General features: G+C 43.0%; 1 protein-coding gene across 1 annotated transcript in view; it reads left to right on the top strand.

Moving 5' to 3' along the window:
* Positions 1–25637, top strand: part of tnfrsf21 (tumor necrosis factor receptor superfamily, member 21) — a 51645-nt gene extending 26008 nt beyond the window's left edge. The window contains exons 4-6 of the mRNA XM_030405971.1: positions 7632–7897; positions 19391–19676; positions 23138–25637. Of these exons, the coding sequence (XP_030261831.1) occupies positions 7632–7897; positions 19391–19676; positions 23138–23367 (782 nt within the window). The 3' untranslated portion in view covers positions 23368–25637. The remainder of the gene's footprint in view (positions 1–7631; positions 7898–19390; positions 19677–23137) is intronic.
* Positions 25638–25967: the final 330 nt, after the last annotated feature.

Here is a 25967-nt window from a genome sequence, read left to right as displayed (position 1 = left end):
TTTTCAACCTAAGCATTGTTAGCTTAACAAACTGCTAAACAATACATTATCCTAATTGTTTTCTGTTAATTGACTGAATTTACCAACACTTACACAGATTCTAATGAATCCTACTCAATATTAGTATTTGTACCTTTGTCGTGCTAAATCTTATTTGTTTCAAATATCAAAGAAGTGTGTGTTGAATGGATCAGCACTGGATCAATCACTGTTGGTCTCATCCGTGCCACATATCTACAAAGATACATGATATCCACTGAGAAACTTTCTTTTGAGTGTTGAACTTCCTTCTTACTCCTTCAATAGGAAGAGCTTGCTGCCGAGCTCAGAGCACCAGAAACTTGGAATAGTAACTTTGCAACAGACATAGCTAAGTGAACTTCACTCCTGCTGTTGGGGCTCTCTACTTCTTTTTACTGGCTGACAGAAAATACAAAGCAATTAGCATCACAGCAGAGGTCATTATCACCTGCACTGCCAAATAAGATGAGTCATTTCCAACACATAATGGGGATAGGGAAGAAAATGACACGTTTGTGTTTCTTTCCAACCTGACAAATGTTAACAAAAACATTGTCTCATTATGTGCTATAATACGAGCAGAAATGACACTCGTGACGCGCCTCCAGGATAGTGAACAGTTTGTCCTCTCTGGGCAGCTGTATCGTGCTAAGGAAAGTTTGACAGAACATCTCCATTTGGATAAACACCAGTGACTGGCAGCAAGTAGCTTGTGTCTGACATCTGACAGCTGAATTCAGAGACAAGTGTACACACCCTGATACTCACAAATAAGCACACTTCCCACTACTTCCCCACGCAAACACATGAACACATCAGCAGGCTGACATACTGAATCATCACGAGACTTATATAGGTCATTTAAATGTGGTCAGCTTGCAGTGAGGCATGCAGAGCGAGGGGCTCTCTCCTCTGTCCCCGTGTGTTGTGGATGAGAGTCGACAGGCTCTTAGCTCAGAAGGCCGGCACGCGAGGGTTCTCTGGGTCCTCTGGGATTCATGCAAGTTTATTAATTTTGAGCAAAAGGAGATTGTGTGTGTGTGTGTGTGTGTGTGTAAATGTATGGGTTTTTTTCAACATTTGAGTTTTTAAGCCATTTCGAGTGAGGACATTCTGCAGAATGAGGTCAAATGAAGCCGATTCTTTTTTTACTACAAAGGGTCAGTTTAGGATGAGGATTCAGGTTTGGGGTTGGGGCTTAGTTTTGGGGTCAGGATTAATGGTTTGGTTAGTCAAGGTTTCTGACTTTGGTTGAGGGTTAAAATAAGAATTCAGTACGGGTAAAGGTTGAGGTTGTGGTGAGGGTTTGTGTGAGGGTTTGAAGGTGAGTGGTAGAGTGTTGTTGCATTCCTGTCGTGTGTGTGGCATGTCAGGGGGTCTCTGCACTGTAACCATGTGTGCAGGCTTCGTATGTCTATTTATATGTGCCTCTGGGCTTGTGTGTGCGTGCTTCCCTCTGTCTGTATACATTTGTACACGTGAGCGTGTCTGTGTGTGTTGAGCAATAGAGTTTCTACCACTGGCTTACATCCATTTAATCTCTGCCTCTCATCCTGGATTTATGCTCTTTGCATGTCTGCTACACTAAATGTTAATCAGGGATCAACCTGATGCAACAGTGGTGAATTAATTCTGTATTGATGCTCTGGAGTGTAATGACTGTGGACTACAGGGGGCCTGCGGAGGGTAGCATTTTTATTTAATCTTGATTGAACATTAGTTTTAAAATTTAGATTAAGTCATGAGAAACACTTTTAAAGCATCGAAAGTGTCACCAGTGCATCTGTTTTTATGATACTTTGTTACCTACACTGGTTCCACTGATACTGGGAGCAGTGCAGTCAATAACCATTTTCCCATAACCTCCTCAGTGACTTCCCCTGGAAACTCAAGGACTCAAAACATAAATAATTGATTGGTAAATTAAAGTGAATGGTGTAACACAGTGAAGATACATTAACTTTCTCTACTTCCTCTATTTTGCTATCTGTGAGGCAAATAAGTAGAAATGGTAGCAGGGCAGCACAACTTAAATACAAGTCTTGCTAAGTGCTGGTTTATTACCAGCAACAGCAATGTCGCAGTTTTGAGCACTTTGCCAGGTGTTTATGTCTGTTGGTGGACAGATCAGATTCAGCGTTTCCCACAGAATCAGACTTTAATTGTGGCGGTGGCTGTCCAGCTGGGGTGCAGTAGAGCAGGCTAGATTTCCGCCAACCGAGTCAGCTAACTTCTGGTTTTGCACCAAGCTAACTTGGATGGAGATATAATATCATCGGATGTCTTGTAAGGTGTTTATTAACATTTTACAGACGCATCCGCAAAAAAGTCCCCAGGGCATCACATGATGATGTAATGACACGGCTTGGCCACAACAAAAACTGTCTTCAAGGCCTGGCGCTCTTTGTGGGGGCTTGATCCCGACAATGAGGCCAGCCGTCTTCTTTGCAGAGGAAGTTACGGTCAAGCCAACTGCTTTAAAGGGTCCTCTTCCTCTTTGGTTTTACCGGTGGACTAAAAAGCTCTCCCCCTATATGGTATATATAGTTTCATGCCATACATTCAAGACGGGTGCGCTGTCTCGCTGTCACACAACAAATACATTAATGTGTGGGAAACACTGGATTTTGTCACCATGATGGCAGCGCAACAGCGCAAAACGCAGTCACGAAACTTGACAGGTGTGTCGTTGAAAACAAAATGAAGGCTAAGTTAAAAGATGGTTATCACAGGGTTGTTGTGGTATTTATGAGGGAAGGGTCCATTGGACTATGTTCATTTTGAGTTACTACAGAGCAGCTTGCAATGGGATCACATTTGTGGCAATGGTGAATAGGTGCGTACAGTACAATGGAACACATGACAGGAGAGAGGTGAGTTTGGCAAAACACGTGAACTGTATCATGTTTAATTTTATACATTCCTTGCATCAAACAGCAATACACATTTTCAGATCTGACACAGTTTGGTTTTTTTTCCATTACACCATACACACCAATTTAGCGTAGCGGCTGGTCATCACAAGATGGTCTCTAGTTTGATATACAAATACAAAAAGGAGGAGCAGACCAGACAAAAGTCAGATGGTAAGTAAACCACCTTTAGGCATCACATAAAAAAACAGGTAATTAGGTCAAGAAATGCCTCTTCACCGAATAGTTCATGACGGTTCTACTTCCTGAACACTCTGGAGCCATCAGCATATTTTCTGTCACGTCAAACTCTCTGATGAGACGGACTTTTTACATGCTGCATGTGTATCAGTCACTAATGATTGTTAAGTTTCTGTGTCATGGGCCGCATAATAAACTCCTGTATACACGCACCAATGAAAGCGTTTATAATGTATATAGGAGCACAATAATAACCTTTTCTCTATCATGCAAAGAAACTGAGATACTGTATTTTGCTCGACAAACAAATGAGTCAGCATTTATATTTCCAGCCAAGTCATTGTCAAGTCACATAACGGTCAGGGAGGAAGTGGAGCAGAGTGTGTGTGTGTGTGTGTGTGTGTGTGTGTGTGTGTGTGTGTGTGTGTGTGTGTGTGTGTGTGTGTGTGTTAACAGGCAGCAGAACGTCTGAGGGAGAGAGCTGCGCATTAAAAATCAGTCCTCGTGGCTGAAGAGAAACACCAGGTGGTGATGTGTGTGTGTCAGCAGGGAGATTAAGAAAAGGTGTGTGAAGAGTGAGGCTTTTTGAGATATATTTACAGTGACACACATACAGTTAAAATCAGAGAAAAGTAACTTCTAATGTACCAGTGAGATGAAAAGGTCCTAGCTCAAATGAGCTGTATTTCCATGGCAACTTGATCCAGTAACCAGATACAAATGTGACAGCTGCGCAGCCTCAGGGTGTGGATGCTGAGCAAACAGCTGCAAAGGACCAGCTAGTTGTGTTAGCTTAGTTTAATTCATATTCTTTGTTTAATCCAAATTGGTAATGTAAATTGGTATTGTAAAACTTATAATTATTTATTCTGTAAATCCTGGGGGGAATTTCAACACAGAAAAAGTGGATACTCAGAAAGATATGCTTACAAAGTGTTTTGAAACAACTCAGTCAATTCATGCTAAGTGAAAAAGTGGTTCCAAAAAGTTAACTTTAACTTTCTCAGTGTTTAATGAATGATTGACTAGATTGGTGAAATGTCAAAGAATATACACTGCATGGAGATGAAGAATGGGAACTGGATGAGTGTGTGAGTGAGTGTGATAGTGTGAAAGATGAACCAGATAATGCAGAGTAAAGACCAGGAAGAGAAACTCTGATTTAATAAACTTTGGCGTGGCCATTATTCATATATGCACCTGAACAGGTTTAGGCTGAACACCATAGTGAGTCACTGCATATTTGTAAACCTACAAGACCTGATTTAATTGTTGTCTAATTATTCCCCAAATAAAGAGACTACAACCAAACTGCAGGGCCTCTCCCTGGTCTACATTTTCCATCAGCTGGTTTGTAGATTGTCATCACGAATTACTAACAACTTTAACAGCATCTTTATCCATTTAACAATGCTAACGCTACAGCACAGCAAGCTAGGAACACCAGTCACGCTTTCATAACAGAGAAACATTTGAGTTAAATTGACATGACTGAGTCTAGTCGGAGGGGTAAGCCGTTAATTCACTTATGTCTACATGCTAACATTGCGTCTCAGACACTAGCTAGCTGTTTGTTACACATTTGCACATTTTTAACAAGGGGGAATGGCTCAATGGGAGCACCACACTGCCCCGACACACCTATGTACACCTCTCAAAGGACATTGTTACAGGACACCTTAACCATAAGTGTGACATTTCTAATTCTACAGTTCCATTTTATCCAGTTATCTTCCTTCTCTACCTACTACACTTGTCTTTTTATAACTGAATTAAAGTAAAACACCAGTTACATGGCCAATATTACAATATTAGCCAAACACAGATGTATCGTTATCAGCGTATATATTGTCCGATATGAAAACCTAAACTATATATATATATATATATATATATATATATATATATATATATATATATATATAAACCTTATATCGATTTATAACTATAAACCAGCACAAAAATGACAATTACCAACATAACATAAGCCACCATGTTCTGAACAGACACACTTTAAAACACTCACAAAAAGTAACATTTAGTTTAAGAACATAAATAGAAAACTTACTATTAAGATTAAACTATAAGAACAAACTCATCACTTAAAAAAACGTGAACATTACTGAAAATAAACTTGTGCGCCAGCTACAGGTTTTATTCCGCCCTCCGCACCGCATCATACCATGAATGTATAAAGAGAGCAAGATTCATAGCGGGAATGTTTCAGAATCCTTTTGCCTGCTCGACTTTGTTGATCTGGTAATTTTTTTGTTTTTATACAATCGGGTGTCTTAGGGTGTTTTATTTTGAAAATTGGCCGGATGCTCTACGGGGTTCCTGTGTCTCTGACTTCCTGTTGGCGCGATCTGCTCTGTGCAGCTTGTTGCAGCTTTCGCCAAAAAAAACAACAACAGGTTTTGCGAATCGCAAAGCAGCTGTACGGCATCCCCCCACAGGGTATGAACCTCCTTATATTTGCCTCGCTCTTTCAAAAGAAATGTGATTCAGAACAACAGTAGAAAAAGGGTAAAATAAAATATAACTCTGCGTAACTGTGTAGATTTATGAACATAATTGGACAGCTTTGTGAACAGTTCTTAATAGAAAGATTAAATAGATTCAAGAGTAAAATACTATCTTCCCTGATCACCATGTTCTGTTTCTGTAGGTATTCTTAGCACCAGATGAATAACAAGTCTTGACAGGTCTTTGAGTTCATCATGTTTTTCTTGTTAAAGTATTTGTTTTGACCTCTTCCCATAGGCTACAATCTTTGACTTCCTGTTCTGTTACACAACAAAGCACTTGTGAGTCCATGTGACTTCTGTATAAAAGCCCTGCTTTTCCTCGAAAAAACAGTGGTGTGACTAAATTGTCACCAAAAGAAGAAAACAAACTTATAAATCCTGAAGCGCTGGGACTGTTTCGCTCTCCTACTGAGTGCCCAATTCAGTTCTGGGTTGGATGCTGGCTCGAAAGATTCTCGGGAAGGTCAACCTATAAACAATCTCACCTGTGATCAATTACAATGAGATCCAACCTGACGTGTTGGGTGTAATCGCAGAAGAGCTCTTAAAAATCAGATTCCTCAGTCGCTGAACAGCTGTCTGTCTTCAGGACCTTCCAACCATACAGCAGGTGTTCGTCTACAGACGGTAATAAGAGACAGCCGCAGCTGATCCGGGGAGATACAAGACTGATGGCATGACACTGATGGCTTCCTCTTGCATCACCTTGTGTGTATTTGCAATCCATAGCGTGTGTCTGGAAAGCTGAGGTGTTAAGAGGTGGACCTGTTGCACCGAGGAGATTCTCTCTGCTCCTTGAGTGCCACTGGCCTCATGACTTAGTTGGACAACATGACGGGGAAAGCACCCTGTCTGCACTAGCTGTGCAATAGAGCTTTATGTCTGAAAGGGTCTGGTGATTTCAATCATCAAAATAATGTGGTTCAGTTTGTTGGTTCTGCAATGAAAACCAATTTTTTGCTTTAAACAAGTGAAAAGTGAAATTTACCCCCCAAGTACTTCAGTAGAAGTCTTCAGATATTAAGTGAACTGAAGTGTCAAAAGTATTTACTTGGTAAAAATTGTACTTATATAAGTAAATGTAAAACATTGTGTATTTACATATGTATGTATTGCATACCTTTTATTAGTCCAGCCAATTGTGATTTTGATGCAGAATACAATCTGCAAAGTAACTAGCTACTAAAATTATCAAATAAATATAGTTGGGTAAATGTAGAGGTACAAAGTTTCAGAAAACGGAAAAAACTTTAGCTCAGTTGGTAGAGCGGGTGTCCCATATACAGAGGCTTTGTCCTTGCTGCAGCGGACCCGGGCTTGAAAAAAAAAAAAAAATGGCCAAGTACTTTATTGATCATTGAAGGGAAATTGCTTGTGTTACAGCTGCTACCATTCAAAAGTCTTAAAGTGTAAAAAGAGTTAGTGAGTACATTTACAAGTAAATAAATGTAATAAGTTACATTTGATCACTGCTTTGAAATTAATGCAAACATACAATGAAAAAAATGATGCAAAATGATCTGTAGCCAACATCCAATAGTTGTTTGACATCTCACTCCGCATTTTTCCGCAAATGTTAACCGGATGGTGGCAACCGGGGGAAGAGTCGGCCAGTCAATTAACAGATGTCTTTACATAACAAACTAGTGGCATGAGCTGAAAGAATATAACTCCAGAGTTCCAGACTCTTATACACACAGCATACGGACGTGAAGTGTAACGATAGAGAGAGAACAATGGTGTTTTGTGCGGAGCGTGAGCATGAGGACTACATTACTTAGAAATGAGGCAATTTGTTTGCCGCTGCATCCTGTTAGTTAGCACAGCTTACAGCCACTGGCCTACATTCTTCAATTACAAGCAAATCCAGCAGTCATCTGAGTCTCATTTTCCTTCCTTTTTTATAGTGAATGGCTGATTAGTGGTTGGACAAATAATTCACAATGTTTGGTTCTCCTTCTCTGCTCAGGGGTGGATATCTTGAAGCTGGTGGCGGCTCAGGTGGGCACCCAGTGGATAGACATGTATCAGTCGCTGGCCAACGCCACAGAGAGGGAGGTCGCCGCCTTCTCAAACGGCTACTCGTCGGACCACGAGCGGGCGTATGCCGCGCTGCAGCACTGGACCATCCGCGACAGCGATGCCAACCTGGCCAAGCTGATCAATGCCCTGCATCGACAGCGCCGCATTGACGTGGTGGAGAAGATCCGCTGTGTCATGGAGGACAACCCACAGGTAGGCTGCGTGGATGCGTGGGCAAGAATCCATTCTGTTCAGAATCAGTTCTTGGAAGTAGCATGAAAATAGCTTTGACCTTTTCTGACTTCATGTCTTTTCCATCTTCAGCTCTGTCAACATCTCTGGCACATGCTGTAGTACACACTGTTCTTTGAGTTTTTCCCCTCACTGATATCTAATCTGTGTGGAAAGCTGTCTGGTGTCAGGAGCCAATCCCTGTGGTTTAGCAGCATTCCTCACATTAAAGCAACAGTTCTCTTTGGGGGGAATGGTTTGATGTCTGGTCTGCACAGTTCAGGAAAAGTGCTTGTTGGGATGAGTGAGTTAGTGAGTGAGGAAGTGGTGACACCTTGGGTCAGAGTTTTGAGGCCTGAGTGAATTTCAAAAAAGGTACTGTGATGTCATCAACGTAGGCGTGGCCAGTGTGGACAACGGTTGACATGTTGTTATTCTGTTGATTGAGACAAACTTAGTTGTTACAAACTCTGAGAAGCGGCCGCAGCAAATTTCATCATCATCGGTGCCTTCTTGAACATTTTGCACTGAATACAACACATTAAAATATTTCTTACCTTGTTAAAAGTGTCAGTTTGTCACGACATCACTGTAAAAGCCTGCCTGTTTTTCGTGTTTCAAATGCATCCTGTGTGCTTCCGTATCCCAAGTGGGTCTTACCTCCCAGCAGCTGTTTGAACACTGTTTCAAACCATTCCACCATTTACACCAACTGTATTAAAGAACATGACATACTGATGTTAAACACGTCACATTTTACCAAACTTTACGTAACTGATATAGGCGACTTGTTTGGAGAGAGAAGAGTGTAGAAAGTCACCAGACTCCCTTGAAAAACGCTCATTTTTTAGACTTGTTGCATCAGGAGAAACTGTATAAACTCAGTGAAACACTGTCTACAACACATTCTTAACTATTCTGCAACCGTTATACATGAAGATATTCCTCTTTGCATGATAAACGTACCTGTTTTTTCCAATGATGTAGGTGTATGTAGAGCTGGGTGGTCAGATCTGTGCATTTACACTCAGGTGTGTATTGAAGCGGTCCACTTACGATCCAATCAGTCAGGACAGAAGGTCAAACCAAACGTGAGCAGCCTCTCTTCTCTCTCAGAACACACCTGCTCAGCTATTTGCCTCTTCATCCATCTCCTCCCTAAACATTAGTTTGCATTAGGGTTAGTTTATTTGAAAACCTTCACAAAAATCAGATTTTCCTTGTGTATTAGTTTAAATGCAAGGCTTGATATATGACTAAACTTTGATGATCCCATTATTTAGGATGGTTTTCTTATCTGATGAAAGGGACAAAGGGACATGTAACATATTTGCAGGAACAAGTATGATACAGAGGGCAGACTGGAGTAACACTGTCACGTCACTCGGGCTGTTTTTCGTCCTGCAATATGTGAGAACTCAAAGTAAGGCTCGATGACTTTGGCTGATCAGTAAGAGTGGCTGACCACAAACCACAAAGTTCATGTTGAGTACTGCATATTCACTAAGAACAAACTCATAATATTACTTCTATCTTTACTCATCTTCGCTTTGCTCTCTCTCTCTCTCTTGCACACACACACACGCACACACACACGCACAAACAGAAAGCCGAAAAAGGCACAGAGGACACAGGGGACACACGGACTCCTTCATCACCATTCACTTTCTTCCTTCTTACTTACTTACTTGAACTTTCCGGTGATGCATATCAAATGAGCGTCCCTGGCGGCGCTCTCCAAGGTCAGCGCTGCACAGTTACAGCCTTGTTCTGCCTTTATGGAAAAGTTACACCAGTCGCCATAGATCTTCAGTCGTCTGTACGGTAAATTGGCCTCCATCGCAGCTTTATAATGAGAGTCAAAAGTTTTCTGTTCGTCTTACTGGACCCATCGTGGATAAGATGGCAGAAGATAAAATTGTTCTGTGAGGGGGAGGCATGGTAGCTGTGGAGAATTCAGTGGGTTGAAGGGACCAAAGGCAGCACAGTATTGTTGGTACAATTTAAGGAGATTCGTCCTTAATTTACCCAATATAAGATGATACACTCTATCGCCAGAAGTATGTGGACCCATCATTTTGTGTACCTTTGGTTTGAGGGTGTTGTTCACTTTTCAACATGACAATGCCCCACACACACAAAAGCTCCATTAGGAACTGTTTTCTTCCGTTTAGAATGGAAACACTTGACTGTTCTGCACGGAGCCCTGAGTTTGACCTTCAGAGCATTTTTAGAGAAGAAATTCAAACACAGGATTTTAATATTTCTATATGAATGAGGTAATAAGACAAACTTTATGTCCTAAGAGAATAAACAAGCTGTTCTCAGAGGTCCCAGAACACTGTTTGAAGGAAGGTGGCAGGGTCCGCCACATAAACAAAGTAAAACCTTGTCCTTTAAGCTCAGTTTGTTTATTCAGTTTATTCAGTCATGAAAACAAAGACAGCTATTTAGTTTGTTTAGAAGAAAATCAGCCAATACACATCTTTCTCTTCTCATGAGCATTTCTTCAACAAAACGACAGAGTGCTCCTTTGACAAAAGGCTTCACAAAGGTAAAAAAGTTCATTTAGAACTGTTTCAAAGAAAAAAATAATGGTCCTGGCAACAGTGCAGACTGTGTAGGAGATTATCACTATTATACTTCTGACCAATTGGGAGCCGGTATCAATTTAGGACCAGTCCAGGGTAATTGATTCTAATGGTAAATCCACATCACATCTCTCTGCTTTGGTCTGACATAGTCAAGTCATTAAAAATAACAATGCCTCAGGGGGCTGTACAATTCCCACCATGTCTGACACTCTGTCTCCATAGACTCTCGATTCGAGCGAGGACATACCCCCTCTTTAGCAGGGAAAAAATGGAAGAAACCTCAGGAAGAGCCACAGAGAAGGACAGACTACAGGTGTAACAGGTTTGAGAGTACGCAGATTACAACGACTACATTTCTGATACATGCAGATAATAAAATACATAAAGCGTGTGGATCCAGGAGGACAACTGACCAACTTAAGCCAACCACATGTGGCACCTCCATACGACCTCCTGTCCACCATGGTGACGCACTTCCGAACCACATCAGGTCTTACAGAACAGGAGGCTAATGAAGCTGAACTGAACGGCTACCTGCAAACTCAAGAATGTGCAATATTCACAGGATACAGTAGCATAATCATCCTCAGCATTTACCCTCTCAGTTTTATCGTTTTTTAATCAATGTTTCATTTGATATAAGCAATCTGTTGTACATATTCAGACTTTTATTTATTCAGTGTTTAACATAAAGCCTTTATGTTTTCATAAAGAAAACTTCAAAATGGTGAAAGGTGACCGCAGCTATTGCCGGCAAACAAAGACAGAGACAAAGAGAGACATAGGTAAAGGTCAGGTTCTCCCTCATTTCACACCGGCTCAGTGTGACTCGCTGATGTCAGTGCTGCAGTAACGTTACAGTAACGTATGACACTGACGTCTGAACACGCAGTTGAAAAAAACAAAAACACATTCACTGTATTGATGGTATTCCCATGGGAACAACAGAGTGTCAGCTGTCTGATGGATGCATCTATTTTTATCACTGCTGCTGCGTGAGAGTTGAAACTAGACAGCAGAGTGACAGATGCGATTCTCCTTACTCTCGTTTCTGTTCCTCCTCACTGTGAAGTATGAGGCAAAGCAGTCAGAGATATGCCCTTGACTAGGTGTAATCACCACAATGGTTCTGATCCATATCCAGATGTAGGTCAATTGATTACCCACTACTAAATGCACTGCTCACATATGTGGTGTGTGTGACAGGAAGTCAAAGATCTGGCCGAATGTGCACTGACATGGCAGCAAAATGTATCCTGAAAAATTGACAGGAAGTTGACAAATCTTAACATGACTGCTGACATCATACTAAACCTCAGTAAGGTCAAAATGCATGTTTTATTCATGCTTTAAATGCATTTTTGATAGAGTTACTGCTGTGCCTGCTTCTTTTCTGGCCCAGTCGTCAGTATGTACAAATAACTGATTACAGAGCAGCCATGCTGTTTCGTTTCGATAAGTCTCCTGTGTGTGCCTAATGGATGCATCATTTCAGAGACTGCAGAAGGAGTCAGTGAAGGGGAAAGATGGGGAATTTTTGCTGCCCTGTCTTTTCTGTAAACACAAAGTTGAGTCAGTTTGTGAAAGTCCTTCAAAAGTCAAGGAACGACTCAAAAGGGCAAAGAAAAAATAGACTGACAAGAAAGCAGCTAGGCTTGCTGTTGGTGCGAAAGGGTCACTGCTGGCTTCATGGTCCTTTTCAGCCAGACAACTCATGTGGAATGGATTATTATGTGAATGTAGTAAATGTAGGCTTACAAGCACTGATTTTTGGCGTCTATTCTCGGACCTCGTGACTTCCCTAAAGGACGCACCAAGCAGGGAGTGGGGAGTGATGCCAGTAACCAAATAGAATACAGCCACAGTCCAAAGCTGGATGCAGGGGTGGCAGTGGGACTTTGTACACTTTGATGAACCATATTGCGGGCTTTCCGTCTGTCTTTGGTGTAAAAGGAGGGATCATGTGTTACTGTAACTGGAATACTTGTATCTTAGCATTCCTCTGAATCAACTAGGTAAGAGTCAGAAATTTGACGTGATTTTAGGTCATTGCCATAAAAGAGCATGACGAGACAGTCTCCTCTGGGGCTAGCAAGCCAGCTCTTGAAACGACTGCCTAGTCAATGTCTACATTCATCCCAGGACAACATTTGTATCGCACACTGTAGGATTTTGAACATATGACTCTAGATCTTGGAGTAAAAGTCTAATAAATGTTGCTGGTGAAAGGTTTATGCATTTATTGGGCGGTTGTCCAAAGATGGCGTACTCTGTGTTGAGAAAGGCCTCTTGACTTATGAAAGCAGTGTTGATTAATTGATTACCTGTGGGTAATAGTCTACAGAGGTTGTAAAAGTTTGGTATCCTTTGTATCTGAAAGGGGCAGATACAAGTAGAAAGATACAAGTGCTAAGATACAAGTAGAATCCTTTTAGTCTAAAGCACGAAGACACAAAAACACACTGCTGCAGTCTGTTGATGGGATTGTTGATCCAATCCAGTGACTCAACAATTACTTGGCCAAGTGCTGAGAATTCTGGCTCTGAATAAGTATTTTCATCTTGTTTTCGAACAAGATGTGCCCAGCTAATTAAAATTTGGAGATGGCCGATGACCAACAACTTAAGACAGTCAGCCCGTGAGTTATGAGTATGTGTTGATGTGCAGCTGACGCACTTAGGAGGCTGGTTGTATGAGCTTTGTGATAGGAAAACTTTGATGTTGTGATGGACTGACAAATAATTCCAATAATTCAGTTTTATTGGGTCTTATTTTTGTGAACTCCTGAGATCTGGGAAGGAAGCAACATGGCTAAAAAGCCGTTATTCCGCTTTGTGTCGCACCAACAGTTTCACGAGGACAGGACATAAGGCTGAACTGCAGGTCTGACTACTCATATGTCTTACCTAACTGAAATTGGGTTGTTGTCATGTTCCCTTAAAAAAGACGTAGGTGTGTGTATGATATTAGAATATTAAATAGAATCTGTTGAAATAAGCTGCAAGTTGTACTCAACCAGATTTCTCCTACCCTTTGGTGTGACTGCATGTCTGAAGTTTGAAGGGTGACTCAACCAATCTTGCACATTAAAATGTTTTAACAGGTCTTGTAGAGTAACACTGCATATGTTCAAAAGTAGTGCTGTATTGAATTTGATCATTTATTTGAAACTGACCACAGTGAGTGTATGAGAATCATAGGAGTGCCTTGCTGGAAAACACACTTTAATGTGTAAAATGGGTGAACTCACCCTCAAAGAAGCCTACAAAACTTAAGCTTAGTCCATCTGGAAGCAAAGATGTCAGAGTACTCTGATAGTTTACTCATTTCACTACAATGAACCCAAGTTATTACAGTTCATCCTCTGGGGAACATCAATGTCTGTTACAGATTTTGGACCAATCTGTCTAGCTGATGTTGAGATATTTCACTGAATGAATGAGAATGTTTTCTTTCTAGTGCCACTGAATGAAAAGACAGATGACTACCAAAGTCAGTATAAATAATCCTCTTGGGACAAAGAATGCCTGTACCAAATTTTGGACCAAACACGGTAGCTGATATTGAGATATTCCACTGAATATGATCTTTTTGTCCTTCTCGTGCTGTCTGATGAAAGACACAAGGTCAGTAAGATTCATCCTCTGGGGATAATGAATGTATGTGCCAAATTTCAAAATAGTTATTTATCAAGATTCAGACTTGGCCAAAGTGGTGGTACCAATACACCTACTGACTGACCAGCATTGACATAGCAAGACCAATGCTGCTAGCAGAGCTGGAAATATAGAGGACGATGAGTCAGGACAAAAAGGTAAATGTAAATGATTTGTTTGGAGAAGTGCACGTCCTAAGTGGAGATGGAAAATGTAAATCAGATATCATAGTAATTGCTTTTTTTAAAATGTATCTTTATTATCAAAACGGATATTCTCAAGATAAAAACAATCCTGAAAAACTGAATGAGTATTCGATATCAAATGCTAATCATTAAAGTACAGCCGCCCTCATCAGGAGAAATATAAAACCAAAAGCCCAAAACGAAAAGAACACACAGCTCCTTTATCAAGACATAATTGCTTTTAAGGACACCTATTGAATTACAATTCAGTCTGCAACATGAGCAGCCCAGGAATCAACCTTTTTTTATGTGCATTATACAATAATACATATGAGTTTTTCTTTGGAAATGGAGTCTGGTTTTCAGTGATTGGATTAGAGACGTTGTCCCTCACCTACTCTCTGTTTGTCCTCCTCCCTCCTCTTTCTCCTCTTGACTTTCTGAATGCACCCTCCCTTCCTGCCACAATGATGCACAATCAAATGCAATTTCTACCCTAATTGGGTGCTAATGACCGAGGTCCCATTAGACGCCTTTCAGTCCTTCTCTAACGAGCCCTATAAGATCATAAAATGAAACCACATCCAGTGCTTTCTGGGGAAGAGGACAAAAACTTTCCCAGAAACGGCATGTATTCTTTTAAAGCTAATTCAGTGAGATTATCTGCAAATATTTGTGGGTGTGTTTGACATTAACAAGGCTTTAATGAAGTCTGGGAGCAGGCGTATCCATTGAGGATCTACTTTAAATGTCACAGATGAATTAGTGGTAAAGGCTGAGCGTACTGTAGCATGACATCATAGATGTGTGCACTGTCAGAAAGAACATGCTAAATTTGTTGTTACTGTTGTTTACCTTAACAAGGGTATATATTAGTGCCGTTACAGTTTATGTCTTATTGGGGCAAATTTGTACTAATTGGAAACAGTTGCAACAATCTGTTATCACATTTATTAACCATAACTTTTATTCCAAAGTTTTTCACTTACATTCTTAACACTTTCAAAGATTCAAAGGGAAAATATATGAACCTTTCTGGCCCCGGTCCAGTATTTAGCTCTCAGCGGTGTAGATTGTACCTTCGGGGACAGAGATGGACAGCGTGGGGTTGAAGCCTTGCTCCACACATTTTCTATCTCAGCTGTGTCTTAGTAAAAAGCTCATCTGTTCCGAGTGTAATTACAGCTGAGGGAGATTCTTCGCTGTAACATTTTGGACCTAATTAATCAAAAATATCCCCAGTGTGCCTGTCTGTCTGTCCCCTGCGCCCTTCATACTGCAGCAATCTGCCAACTCTGCCAGTGAAGCTAGCTGGCTCAGTGCGCAAGTGTGTGTACATGAGTGCTGGGCTGGGTGCCCTGTGCATGTGTGTCTGTGCGTGCATGCGTGTGTGTGTGTGTGTGTGTGTGTGTGCCTGAATCCCTGTCCCCAGCAGGGCCTTGTGTTGTGCTGACAGGAGTCGTCAGCAACTCGTCCTGATCCTTTTCTCTCTCTCTCTCTCTCTCTCACACACACACACACACGGACACACACACACACACACACACACACACACACAGCCTGGAAGCTTTCTGGAACAGCAGTACTGTTCTTCCTCGCAGTGACCCCTGTGCTCCAGCTCCGTCCTCAGCAGCTCAGCTCGAAGCAGTCCGAGGCTGCCAACATGAGGAAATCAGACTCCGTGTGGTGTGACGGCTCTCAGACAGAGTGGCAGACTTACGCAGTGTGCTCTACCTGGGTGGGCAGAGGGGACTGAGCTGTTCAGATAGCGGTGGGCTGGTAACGTTGTACGGAAATAATAACAGTGCCGGTGTAATAACAGCCTCGTCAAAAACATGTGCAAAACTCTTGTAGTGTCGACATCTGTCTTTGAGATTTCTCCCTTCACCCTACTACAACAGATGTGACAGATAGACAGACACAACGTTGTCTTCACAGAAGCGTTGCCCCTCCGATGTGGATAACGCAGGCACATGCTGTTTGAACAAAGGTACACGCAGTGCAAGCTGTCAACAGTCCTGTGAGCTCCATAAAAGACAATCTGAAACCCTCACACATAAAACCACAACTGCCTGCATGAACACATACCAACAGGTAAAAGTTCTGTAATTAGGGTTAACTGACACTTTAACGTGTACAGAAGTGTGTTTGACACTGGAAGGCTTCACTTCAAAGTGATTATACCATGGAGAGTACATGACTCACTGTACTGTTGTCCAGTGCTCTTGAGAAAGCAGCAAAAACCCCGGCAGACTCCAGCGGGCTTCTACCGGCAGCATGTTCGCAGAGCTGAGACTTTCTTTTTGGAGAACCATAATTAAGCACTCATTGTAGGCTACACATTTAACAGTGATTCCTTCTTGTTGCTATTTTTGGATGCTGATGATTAAGTTAATGACGACGATGACAGGTGCTCCAAATGAAGGCGGGCCCTTCAGCACCTGATCCAGCTCTATTGCAGGGTTGACTTGATGTCGCGTCGAGTAGTCAAGAGACTGGAAACTGGAGTAATACTGGCCAGATTGATTGTTGATAAGATTACTGAATTAAAGTGTCTAAAACAACTAGACTTTTTAAAAAAAATATATTTTGATGAGTTGCGTTCTCAAGTTTAGTCAAGCTGACGGTGCGTTACATTTGACGGGGAAGTTGGTGAATGGGACTTAACGTGAGCATTGACTCTGCATTCGGCAGATGTCGATGGAATCATTCACTTGATGGTCTAAAGACCAAAGACCAAATAAGGTAACTGTGATAAATGACAGAGTAAAGTAAAACTGAATATTTGTATTGGCAAAATGGGAGGGAACCAATAAACCTAATTCATCACGTTTAGTTCTGTGTCTAAGTGGAGTTTCAGATCGTATCATTCAGTGTTTTACTTATGCTCAGATTTCCCCCCACAGGCTGCTACATCTGTGCTCCCTCATGGGCCCCGCCGGGTTTCTGCATCCGCATCTGCTCTTGAAAGAAAAATAAAAAAAATCTGCTCCAGTTACGTCTGCGGCCGTGTGGAAGCCAGCGCGTCTCTGCCACGGTGTGTGTCTTGTGTGATTCTGCGCATGTATGTATGTATGTATGCGCTCCTTTGTGGGCCGAACAGAGCGTGTTTGTTTTGTCCGAATCACGCAAGTTGTGTCACACTGCAGCCCAGTGACCCAGACGTTACGGAACAGACGGAGGGAAGCGCGAGAGAAGGAGAACGGCGGCGGTGTTTTCTGTGCCGCGTCCCGCTGCAGCTCATTCAGCAGGGTTGATATTGAGCTGGAAATCCGTCATAACAGATTGAATCTGCTCCACCGCACGTTCATCAAACGTCGGTGGCCCAGTTGCATCTTTCTGTCTTTTTGTCCCTCTGTTGGTTCGTTGTCCCGTCTGGTCCATTTCCAGTCTCTAGTGTGTGCTCTGAATGGAATGACCTCTGTGCTGCTGCGACCTTTAGGCCCAGCTGGGCTCACGCTGGGAAAAACAAGATGTACTCTCATGATCTCACCCCCCCAAAACCAGTCACTACTGGTTCAAACCACAGGTTCATTACCACACCAAAGAGAGAGGGACGGGGAGGGAGGGAGGGGAGAGGAGAGGAGGAGAGGGGAGGGAGAGGGGGGGCTCACAATGAGGGAGGAGAGAGAGGAGACTGAGAAACTAGCACACAGTAAAAAGCGATGAAACTTTAAAGGGGGGGATGTAAAAAGGATGAAAAGAAGAGGGAGAGAGAGAACAAAGGCGAACACGGAGATGAGAAAAAAAAAAAAAGAGCCATCGTAGGGAACAGAGAAGGAGACAACAAACGGGAGGGATAGAAACAGCGATGAAGAGGTTGGAAGAGTACGGAAATGAGTGAAATGGAAGCAAGGAGTCAAGTATGAAAAGACGTCAGGCTTGACAGATGAAAACGCGCAGAAGGAAACAAAGTCGAACGACACGAGAGGGAAGCACAAAAGAGCGACACCAGGATGAAAGGACTGGAGCTGGTGAATGCAGAGGAGTGGGAGAGTTGAAATGTGCTGAGCAGCTGCACAGATACAGGTGTTTATAGCAGGAGGAACAGAATGAAAGGACCGGCTCGTGTAACCCTCACATACAGTTTGACCTTCCAGGTATTACATGTGCTTCACGGCTCCCGTCCTGTTGATGCGTCCACACTGATGACACTGTGGTCGACGGCTTTACATTTTCACTCAGGATCCATCTCATTCTTGTGAACTATATGTCCCTAGAAAGCCTCTCTCAGGTATTCCTTCAGATCTGGCACAAAATGTTTGCTTGGACAATGTGACATAACAAAGTTTTCTCGCCCTTCAACAGTATAACTCGACGTGGTCCAATTCCTGACAATAATCTTGAGTGCTCGCCTTCAAACTGTGCCTATTGTTAGGATCTTCTGTGCTGGCGGGTTGAACATGTGTAAGAAGCGTCCATGTTTCACTCTCTTTGTTTCCCTCAGTGGACTTACAGACTAACAGACATACGGCAGTAGTCCATCATAGGCACTTCGGTTTTGCTGATATCGGGCTTCGGAGGGGTTGTCAGTCCTCTCTGCTCAGTGCTGGAATCGTATGTTCATGATGATAATGATAAGAAATGAGCGATAGAAAGACTACAAAACAAAGAAAACAATACAAAGATGAAATAATCCGCGAGGAGGAGAACAAGGCTGTCACTTCCCCTGACTCCTCCTGTAGTAGCGTTGAGGTGTATGCACATTTCAAATGTGTCTTTTGGCGGTCTTGCTCACCAGATCTTGGGTGTTTGAGGCCGAGGGACAGTCTGTGTAAGCTTTGTCCCGAAGCATCACATGAGCACAGCCGCAGCCAAAACTGAAAGTGTGTGTTATTATGAGGGCGTGAGAGTTGCAAGATGAAGAGATACGGGACAAAGATGTTGAATTGAGCGTTTTCTGGATGTGGGAGTTCATGTGCTCCGTGGGCAACACCAGCCTGTGTGTTTGAGCGTCGGTTCGTCCCGTGTTTTCCTCCTCGCCTCGCTCCCCCCTCCTCATCCTCTCCCTCTGCTTTATTTCTCCGTTTCCATCTACAGTTTGACATCAACCAGCTGATGACCTCAGTGAATGTAAGCCAAAGCCTCAGTCCCACCCACAAGCCGCTGGAGTCTCCCGGCAGCGTCGGCAGCGGCAGTCACAGCGGCAGCGGCGGCAGCACGGGCGGTGGCAGCGTGGGCGGGGCCAGCGGCGTGGGCGTGGAGCAGTCGCCGGTGGACCGCACCAAAGGCTTCTTCCCCGACGAATCGGAGCCGCTGCTTCGCTGCGACTCCACCTCCAGCAAGGACTCCGCCCTCAGCAGGAACGGCTCCTTCATTACCAAAGGTGAGCGTGTTAGCCGTACAACCCACCGCGGGCGCTCTTTAAAAGCCCCTCCACTTCTCTGCTGGTATCGCACAGTCGTGACCCCAGGTTTAAATGAGTACTTTATTTATTAATGTGAATAATCATGATCAAACTCAACCAGGAATAAGAGTTTAACAAGGACCCCCCATCATCAGTGGCAGTTCTAGACCAGTTTTAATAGGGGGGCCAGGTTGGGGCCGGCTTTTTTGTTAGGGGGCACATACAACCCGGAAAAAATGATAAATCCCTCATTCAGACAAAACAGTGTTTACAATTTCAGCAATTTTGATTGGGTAGTAAACTGCTGAGACACTTTATTTCTGCCTTTCCCTTCAGTACAAAATCATTGCAAGAAATCTGTCATTGTATTATTGATGCAGACTCCCTGTCAGGGGGGCCACAGGGGGGTCCAGACTCGGAGTTACAGGGGCACTGGCCCCTGTTGGCCCCCCCCTAGAACTGCCCCTGCCCATCATACACCAAAACTGTCATCAGTGAGAAGGAATGGAAGTTTCAGTGGCCCAGCAGAGAGCAGCAAGCTAACCTGTACGTTAGCACCCCCTCCAGAGAGGTTATGGGATTCTTGAATTGGATTGTGGCATCTGAACAGTGACAAACACGAGTCTACGATACTTACACAATTTGTTTAACAAGATAATCTTCACGGACGAACAACACTTTGCAAATGAAACCGCCGCCAGTAAAAAGCTAACGTCACTACACTGTGGTCTCATGACTTCAGCGACGCCAGCACCGAGCTTCCTGTCGCACACTCCTACACACTGTACCGTGAACCGACCAGTGTAGAAGTTGCAAAGTTTTTATGTCGCAACACAGAACATCAGCATCTCTGCAGGACTCCAGCACACTTCCCATTTTCCACCTCCAGTCCTGCTGTGCGCTGAAACACATGCAGCGTAAACGCACCAACCTGAAATGGTTCATTTAAATTAGATCGTGACTTCTTCTTCTTCTTCGCGACGCGGCTTTTTGCTCGGTTAACAGAAAAGGGCCCACCGTAATCTTAGTTTATACCACCAGAGTGAAGCACGTTCCCAGCAAACAGTGAGTTAGATCAGCAAGACAGCTGACACAGACAGAGTGCAGAGGAAGGAGGCCGGTTGGTACCTCAGCCTTGACTGGAAGAGCTTTGATTGATGACAGATCATTTATATCTAGTTATAGATGCAGTTAGTGCACTCTGGTCACATTGTCTTTGTAAAGAAGGCTTTCCAAACTGGTCCACAGAGACTCTGGGGACACTTCTACCAACTGTTCATGTTGGTGACACTCATTTCAGCATTTATAAATCATATATTGTTTTATTGAGCTGGGTCAACATCAAATATGCAGTTTTTGTATGAAGGTGCCCCCACCTGGTGGAATGATGTAAAAACTGAAGCTGACTTATAACCACACAATAACGTAGCATCATTAAACACAGTCCACGTCAGTGTGTGCCAGCGAGGCCAGCCTGTGCGTTGTACCGGACATAATCTACATGTGATGCGAGTTTAACGCCCAAGATGAGATTCATGCTTCTCTCCTAAAAACAGAGACGTTGTGACGAACACAGTCAGTCCACTGTGCATCCTCTCTGCTGCACCTTCACTGAGTGTCAGTGTGATAGGGACGCTCGCATTTCACAACAGTTCTTAACTGTGTGTTCGACACCTTGTTGAACGTGTCGTGTTACTACGAATGCAACAGGTGTCTGTGCGGAAACTGTCAGCATATCAAGTGACCTATAATTGCTTTGTGATCGGCGTTATTCTTGTACTCATGAGCATGTCAAGATTGTATTAAAGAGACTATTTTGAAGTAGTTTAATATTCCCTAAAGAGACTTTAAAGAACAAAAATCCACTGTAGACTCGCTCCCTGATGGCCAAGATGTGTCTGACGAGGCGTTTTTTGGTAGCCAGGAGCAGAAAGCCCCTCCGGCCTGTTGGCAGTGGCCTGTGTAGATACTGATTGTCAGCAGTTTCACATTCTTCACACCCCGAGCAAATTGTTCAGACACTCACTAATGTGTCTCACACGCAAGTGAAGATGGTGTGTCAACAGGGCCCCCAGTTCAAACAGTGGGTGCGTGGATGCTGACTGCCTCCGTGTGGTCGGTCCGGGTATTGTTTTTAAAATCCAACAGCATGTTTCATCTGTGATAGAATAAGGCAAAATTGTACATTATCCACCTTTTATGTCTTGTAGCAGCCCCACATGCTAACTTCAGTCTCTGTTTTTGTCATTTAGGCCTTTTTCTTCCCCTGAGTGTAGTGTAGTCCTTACAGAAATGTCCCTTTTTTTCCCTTGAAAACCACTTCTTTAATGATTTGGTCCCTCAAAGTCAAGAAGAGTAGGCTAAAGGCCTGCTCACACCATCATCATCATGTTAGCATATTTATATTATTATTTATTTATTCATTCATTTTGATGTAAACCCATGCTGCTGTTTTTATCCTGTCCTATGCTGAGCCATCTGCAGCGACATTTCGTTCCGACTGCGCTGGAAGGTGAAATTTAAATGACAAAGAAAGTCTAAGTCCAGTCACTAGCTCTTTCTGAGTTTTCTTGACTGTGCCCTTTAGTTGGTTTAGTTCAGACGCTCGATATGATCGGTTAGCAAACAAGAAAAACTGCCCGGTTCGCAAGTCCTTTAGCAACGCAGGCTAACAAGCAATAAGTCCAAAGTTCAGTTTTTTCAAAAGATGTCTCAATGTAATCAGCCACCGTCTTACAGCTGTCAGCAAACAGTTTGCACTCTGAAGATAAGCTCACTATTCATTCTCTGTCTTGGTTTTCACCCGCTCCTGAGGGAAATACCTGTTGCTTTAACTGCTAAAAAAGGCCTTACACTGTTCAGCAGCTAGCCATGAGCTTTGCTGCTTAGTACAAGGAAGATGGCGCGTTACCAAATGGAAACAGCTGGCCTTTGTGTCTGAAAACATGTTTAATTAGAGCTAAAGGATGGTACAGTTCTGCTGATGATTGTATGTCGCTTCAATGCCACAAGTTAAGGCCTTTCCCATAACGCCTAGCCCACTGTTAATTGATCCATTGTTAATATAGAAATAGTATTATAGCCGAAGGAGCACTCTGTAGTTCTGTTGAAGAATTGTTGCTGAGAAGAGAAAGTTTTTCATTGGCTGATCATTTTTCTGCATAAACAAACTAAATAAACTGACCTTAAACAACCACACAACTTATACTGTGGCGGACCCTGCCACCGCGCACAGTGTTCTGGGCCCCTTTTTTCCTCTGAGAACAGCCTGTTTAGTCGCCTATGGAGTTTGAATTATCAGCTCATTAATACTCCCATGATCCCACGCTACTTCCATCTTTTTCTGTCGTTTTGGGTGAGAAACCCCCACCGGCAGACATGTCACACTATGGCTTGAAGATGATTGTAACGGCTGTGTCCCCGCTCTGTCTCCCCTCCAGAGAAGAAAGACACTGTGCTCCGTCAGGTGCGTCTGGACCCGTGCGACCTGCAGCCCATCTTCGACGACATGCTACACATCCTGAACCCGGAGGAGCTGCACGTCATAGAGGAGATCCCGGCTGCCGAGGACAAGCTGGACCGTTTGTTTGAGATCGCGGGGGTCAAGAGTCAGGAGGCCAGCCAGACGCTGCTGGACTCGGTCTACAGCCACCTCCCTGATCTGTTATAGTGGAAGGAGGAGGGAGAATCCATACGGATGAGAACCGGCGCAGGAACCAGAGGGAATGTCTCAGCGGGAGGGCTGAATCAGATAAATTAGGAATGGGGTTGACAGCTGATCAGACACACTCCGACTCGTCATGTCACTTTGTCACATGATTCAAGCTAGGTCTTGTAGGTAGATCTAGACCCCCAATGACTCTTTGTCCTCCAATCCTCTTCTGTTGTCTTGTGTGTGCACACTATTACTCCTTCGAAAACACACCTCCATCCTCCATCATGTTACAGTCACCACTGAGTATGACAGAGGCGTGAGTGAGAGAGTGTCACAGCAAAGACTATTTTTTTCCACTTTTCTTAAGTATGTTCAGCCTTGTTTATGGTGGTATTACACGAGCATTGTGACCTTAAAAATGTGGCTCGAGAGCCTCAAAACAATACAAAAAAATATAATGGAACAACATTAAAAGCACTTTCTGTAACGCAACTGGCCAATGCCTTCACCTTTAAAGGATAATACCAGTGTTTTTTGTTGGTTGTACCAATCATCCAGGCCTGCCTTTAACACCATGCTAAACACTGTATTTTACCATGGATGAGATTCATGCTAAATGGTGGCAAGAAAGGAAACCCCGCACAGACAATAGTAAATAAGCTACACGCTAAACAACGCTGGTATTATTCTTGGGATTTTAAGGGGTTCAAGCTTCTCGTAAACCACACTCACAGATACATCTCCCAGGTATGAACTGACCCAAAAGTCATGTGCCTGAGCTTGTAACATGTCCCCCCTTTTCTCAGCCCTTTCTGAGCCATCTGTTTTTCCCTCCAACCCTTCCTTCCAGTTGCCTGTAACTGTAACCACTCTGCCAGACCAGCAGGGGGCAGTGTACGATGACAGAGCTGGCCTGCTGCTCTGGAACAAAAAGCCATATATCAAAAATTACTGGATTTAACGTCAGAATAATTCAGAATTACGATACTGAAGTAATCTTTACCGTATCTAATATTCTGATATATGGCTTTGTTTTGGGGTATTTTTGAACTGTTTTGGACTGAAGCTCCAAAACTTTACAATGAACTGGACAGGAAGTGTTCACCTCCCTGCCTGCTTCTCTGGAACCAAAGCCATATATCTAAAAAAAAACGTTTAGATACGTCGCTTTGGAAGCTCCGAGGCTCAGTTTTGGACTCATGGACAGTACACAATAATCACTTCTACCGGTACGCACATTCTCTGCTAGCTAGACCTGTTCGCCTCAACAAAATGTAGCGTTGATAAAGTGTTCATGATACATTTTGGAGCTTCGTGTCAGCGTGGTGGCTGTCTGTTTCAGCGCTATAGTAAAAAAAAACTAATAAACTACAAGTGATTTTTCTCATGCAGTGGTATGTTGCTACATGCTCCATGTGGTTCAAATGTAATAATGATGCACTAATTCTATTTTCTACCGGGGAGGCAGACGTGTATGTTCTGCGTCCCTCATTTTCTCTTTCTTTCATGCTGAAATGCTGTTCACTAACATTTGATTTTAATGTAACATTTTCTACATTTAGTTGGATCCATTATGTTATCGTAGCACCTTTTTGTTATCATTTTGACTTTGTTTTATCTCGTGTTTTCATGGGCATTCACATGTACCCCCCCCCCAGCTTGGCGTGACACGATGGCCTGGCTGGGATGTAAGATATGCATACTCCATACTCTACTTGAAGTCTGTCTGCTTGTGTTACTTGATTTAAATGAGGAAGAAATAATGTACTCTTTCGGTTCCTTCCGAGTTTGACGTTCTTAAAATAATAATAAAACTTAAAAGCACCACCAAAAAAAAACTCATCCACACCTGGGGAGGATTTCTACAGGCGCCATGAGAGCAACAAGTGATGGACTCCAGTGGTGCTAGATGTGAACTCTCACCAGTTGGCCTGACACAGGGGGTCTTAACCCCAGACTAATGACTATTTAAAAGTATTCCAGACTGAGTGAAGACGGGTGGAGGCTGTGCTGCTGGGTAGACTGTAGGGGTGTTGACAGTGTTAATGATGGTGATGGTGCAGATGAGAATGTGTGAGCTTGCTCTCCACGTCGCCGTGGAGACTCAAACTGCAGGGTGTTCGATTTTTATTTTCTAAGAAAGTCTGAGAGGATGAAGTGGAGGTGTAAAACGCACATGCAGCTCGAGTGGATGATTTCATGAAATTTCACGTGTGTAACCAGTATGTTTACTACTATGTAACCTCTTAAAATCAACCAATTAAAGCTTAAAATATTTGTCATAACTCTGTGTGGTTGTCACTTATTCTATGTTCTAACCCCTCACTAAGTTCAGTGACTAACTTTTATATAATAAACATGTTTATATATCCTTTGTTTCTATATTGACATCAGTCTGTGCATGGAAATGTGGCGCATTTATGTCACAATTATGTCAATTGATCTACCTTTGAACACATGAAGACATGACTGTATCAGCTCAGACTTTGTAGTTTAGGGCAGGACCTGCAGGCCACGGTTGGCCCATCATGTAATCCTGGTGTCAGCATTGCTCACAATGCAATGTAGCCACTGAGTGACATCGCTGGAGGTCATTTATCTGATTACACGCAGCA

This window comes from Sparus aurata, chromosome 22, assembly GCF_900880675.1.
Source record: "Sparus aurata chromosome 22, fSpaAur1.1, whole genome shotgun sequence".
In the NCBI taxonomy this organism is placed as follows: Eukaryota; Metazoa; Chordata; class Actinopteri; order Spariformes; family Sparidae; genus Sparus; species Sparus aurata.
The sequence above is the reverse complement of the archived record's forward strand: the minus strand, read 5'-3'. Positions and strand labels throughout refer to the sequence as shown.